Below are 4,426 nucleotides of genomic sequence, written 5' to 3'. Positions count from 1 at the left end.
TGCTCACACGTGAGAATTATTTTGAGGGCAGGCGTATGTGAGGTAAAGTGACTTTCCCAGAGGCAATTGTGAGAATTGTACTGAGAGGATCTTATCTTACCTTTTCTGCTGGATGGTTTTATAGAAATCTATTGGTGAATAGATGGCCTTTTTCTGTTTATTGGTTTGAGTTGTTGGCCACACAAATGATTTGATGTAATAACATTTCTTTTAAAAAAAAAACTCTATTTTTCAGGACCAATAACATGAGTGGAAGGACAGCCAACTGGCCAGAAGCTTAACTCCAGTGGAGAAGTATTGAGGCCTCTCCAGTATTCTACCGCACCTACCTGTTGAGGCAACGTTCCGATGAGTTCCCGGAGCCAAAGCTTCTTCCACCGGACCCCACCAGGTCCCTCTTCCAAGCCCCGGCTGGTAACTGGGGGAGTCCTGGGTGGGATCGCTCAAATTACCCCATGCCTCTACCTCTGCAGTGGCAACGCAGCCACCAATCGCAACCTGGTCCTGTCGAAGGGCATTACCTGCATCATTAATGCAACCATGGAGATCCCCAATGCCAACTGGCCTGAGGTGGAGTACGTCAAAGTGCCTGTCGCTGACCTGCCGCATGCCCCCATCTCTCTGTATTTTGACAGCATCGCCGATAAAATCCACAGCGTCAGTAAAAAGCATGGCTCGGCTTTGGTCCATTGTGTTGCGGGCGTGAGCAGATCAGCCTCCCTCTGCATTGCCTACCTGATGAAGTTCCATAAGATCTCCCTCCTTGAGGCTCATAACTGGGTCAAATCTCGTCGCCCCATCATCCGGCCCAACGTGGGCTTCTGGAGGCAACTGATAGAATACGAACGGAAACTATTTGGCAAGAACAGTGTTAAAATGGTGCAGTCTCCTATCGGGGTAATCCCTGACATTTATGAAAAGGAAACCAGGAACCTAACTCCTTTTTGGGGCATTTAACACAATTTGAGGGACTAATCTGTACCGCTGTTTTCAAAAACAAAAGGATTTAAAGGCTCCCAAAGGATAATAAATCTGATGGAAAATATTAACGTGTAGACACCGCTAAATCCACTGTAAATGGATTGAACGTCAATTGTTCTGTATCCCACAAGGCCCTCAGATAAACCAGTGATTCAGAATACTGTAAATCCATTAAAAGTTGCTGGGCTTTCTACAGCTTTTAATAGTGGAATTAATTTCTTTGTATTTATTTTTAAATATAGATGTATTTCTAAAATTTAATTCTAATTATTTTGTCTTTAATGTTTTTATCAGAGTCCTTTCAGTGGGACACACAGGCAGATATTAACATTTCTGATATTGAAGTGGACAGGACTTTGGAATGGAGAGAGTTTTGCTTGGTTTGTGGATTATTGTACAAACTTCAAACAGTCTCCGAATCTCTCCTCCTCCCACTGTAAGCTGCTGCTATGAACTTGGGACGATCACAGTGAAAGTTCATTTGAACAAGAAGTAAACTGTAGATCTAATGATCCGATTTGCACTGCTGCGTTATTGTTGCGTCATGTGTACTACCTTTTATGAGATCTACCTGAAAGATGAGTTGAAACCAGCAGAGAGTGCTTGCCTGTTTAAATATCATGTGTGGTCTGAGTATAGTCAGTGAAACATAAAATGCGCTGCTGTTTTGCGTTGTGATTCTACAAGAGAATTGAGCCCTCATTCTATAACAGGGACTCACGAAAGATTGGTTTAATTTGTGGATCTATTGCAGTTGAGAGAGATTATTTGCTTATGCAGTAAGTGCTTAGATATTTCACAGTGGTGTACATTTCTCATGGGGCTTTTTTTTTAAATTCCGGGTGTTCACTCTTCCACATGCCAGCACAGTTTCTGTTGGTGAGGTCAACCTCACTATACTGTAATGTGCACATTTTCTCCTCCCCTTTACCCTGTGAGCAACTTTTGATTGTATTTCTGGGCAGCTGTAGATCACTCAGACCAGTGTGGGACTTGTAGAAACTTTTGTCTTTTTAAGCACATTGTCTAAATGATGTATTGAATGGTCTATGCTTGAGAGTGTCTGTAAAGCTGAACAAAGGTAATCCAGGCAGTGTGAGAACACTAAATGAAATTTAAATTTATCTGCAGAACTGCTTGTAATTCCTTTTTTCTTTGATGAAAATTGCGATGTAGGAAGAGGTCTATCAATAATGTACAACTTTAAAAAAAAAAATAAACTTTTTTTTGTATAAAGTATTGTCTGTTTGTCTATTTTGATCTGCCTTTCTGCGCTAGATCTGTTGATCCTACACCTTGTGCTGTAGCTCAATTGTACAACAATAAATAACCAATCCTATCTTCTCCAGCTCTGTTGACGACACCTTTTTTGAATAGAGTTTATCTTCTGTGTACTAACAATGGATGTTTTGACTATTGAAAGTAAAAACACATTGCTATGCATTATGCATATTTAAAAACTAATCACCACCAAGGTTATTCTACGATAATGTGATCATTTCTATCAATGTCATGACAGAAGAACAATTGTTTTTCTGGAGCCTGACCACAATTTAAACTCTGTGTTGTTCAGTGCCAGTCTGCCCTATGATAAGGTGGAAAATTCGATGAAAGCACAGAAGTATATTAAAGAGAAAGAAAAGATCAACGTTTCAGACACATCTGGATGGGTACGTGAAAGGAAAGGTTCAGAGGGATATGGGCCAAATGCTGGCAAATGGGCTTGATCAGATTGGGATGTTTGCTCGACGTGGACTAGTTAGACCTAAGAGTGTGGGTGACCCTATGACGTGTTATTCTTTGGATAATATCAGAACGTTAGATCCATTCAGGCCAACTTAGTACTCAGGATTGCTGAATTACCTCCATCAAAATTGACTTTGAAGTCACTAGTACATCGCTTCACATAAATATCTTTTGGACCTTTTGTGCTGGGAAGTGGGATGTCGTGTGGAGGGAGATGTTAGGTGCCCAGTGATGGTATGGGTGAGGTGGTTGTAGTTGGGCTAGTTATGTGATGGTACCATCAGAATTCTATCAGAACTATCCAAGTTTAAGCATCTACCTGGAGTCTAAACCCTGCTGCACTTTTGGTTTGAAGACTTGCAGCACTGGGACCTTCAGATAGAAGTTAGGTCTTGGAAGGAAGAATTCCTGACCATTTAAAGTCTAGTGCCCAATTGCAAGGATCTACTGACACTTCAGTGCAGTACCTAGGGAGTGCTGCACTGCTGGAGGGCCTGTATTTTGAATGATGTTAAACTGTGGCCTTCTCTGTTCACCATGGGTGGATGTGAAATATCCCTTGGTGTTAATTTGAAGAAGAGCAGGAGAATTATCCCTAATCAACATCTCAAAAACAGATTGCCTGGTCACTATCACATTGAGGGAGCTTTCTGCATTGCAAAAGTGACCCACAGCCTAAAACACTTCATCGACTGTAAAGCTCTTTGGGACGTCTTGAGACTGTGAAAGGAGATACATAAATGCAAGTCTGTCTCTTTAGGTCATAAAGTTGAACATTATTGAGAAGCACTTGACAAAGAAACTGGGATTTTTGGAGGTCACTGTCATGTGGCGAATTATGATGGCTCCCTTTTGCACAGCAAGATCACACCAAGGAACTGGAGGTAATTTTGCTTGGAATATCTGTAGAAATTGAGCACAATATTGGACATGTGATTTTATTTTTAAAAATTCTACACTTTTTCCCTAGTGATAATAAGGAACAGAGAAATAAAATTTCAGGTCCTTCTCCCACAGCTATTACCTGACTGGGCTTCCAGAAATTTCTGCTTTCCTTTCATCCACCTCAGTACTAGTTTGACCTTTTTACAGATACAATATCTGGTAGTGTATTGCCTGGGTGTCAGGCAGAACACCCAGTTAACTGTAAGTAGACATGATGCAGGGTTTTGTATTCCTGCTGTGGGGAACAGAAGGATAATAACTGTGATACATTCAAAGTAAAAACAAAACAACACACAGAAGGTTAAATACTGCAGAATCCACTATATTACACCATTTCATTTATGACTCCCATCATTTAGAGAAGGGAGCTGATGTAAGTGTCTTTAATATCTGGTGGCTTTTCTTCCACTGCTGATCAATCAAATTTACAGTAACCAATTTAAAGTGGCAGTCTCATAAGTCATAATGTAATAAGGATCCCTATAACATTAAACAAGACATAATTCTGATCTGACAGAATGCTGTTTTATAATAATGAATGTCACATCACATTCATCACCAGCCTATTAAACAATAACAATAACAATAGTGCCTATTATTATGCCTTTGATAAAAGGGAAACCAGTTAAAGAGGAACTTGTTTCAAGTAATCTCTACCTTTTATGGCCTTAACATGATAATTGTCAAAAAGGCACATCCTGAAATCAATAAATGTGGACTTGGAAAAGCACAGCAGGTCAGAGAGCACCCGAGG

At 40.4% G+C, this 4,426-nt stretch overlaps 1 protein-coding gene across 1 annotated transcript; it reads left to right on the top strand.

The window, feature by feature from the left end:
• The first annotated feature begins 214 nt into the window (after nucleotides 1–214).
• On the top strand, nucleotides 215–2,220 carry dusp14 (dual specificity phosphatase 14). Its single transcript, XM_020519849.2, has one exon. It carries the CDS (start codon nucleotides 349–351, stop codon nucleotides 955–957), a length of 609 nt encoding a protein of 202 aa, XP_020375438.1. The 5' UTR covers nucleotides 215–348; the 3' UTR covers nucleotides 958–2,220.
• Nucleotides 2,221–4,426: the final 2,206 nt, after the last annotated feature.

The sequence above is a fragment of the Rhincodon typus genome, chromosome 26 (assembly GCF_021869965.1).
Source record: "Rhincodon typus isolate 14 chromosome 26, sRhiTyp1.1, whole genome shotgun sequence".
Lineage (NCBI taxonomy): Eukaryota > Metazoa > Chordata > Chondrichthyes > Orectolobiformes > Rhincodontidae > Rhincodon > Rhincodon typus.
This window is presented reverse-complemented; position numbering and strand designations above follow the sequence as displayed.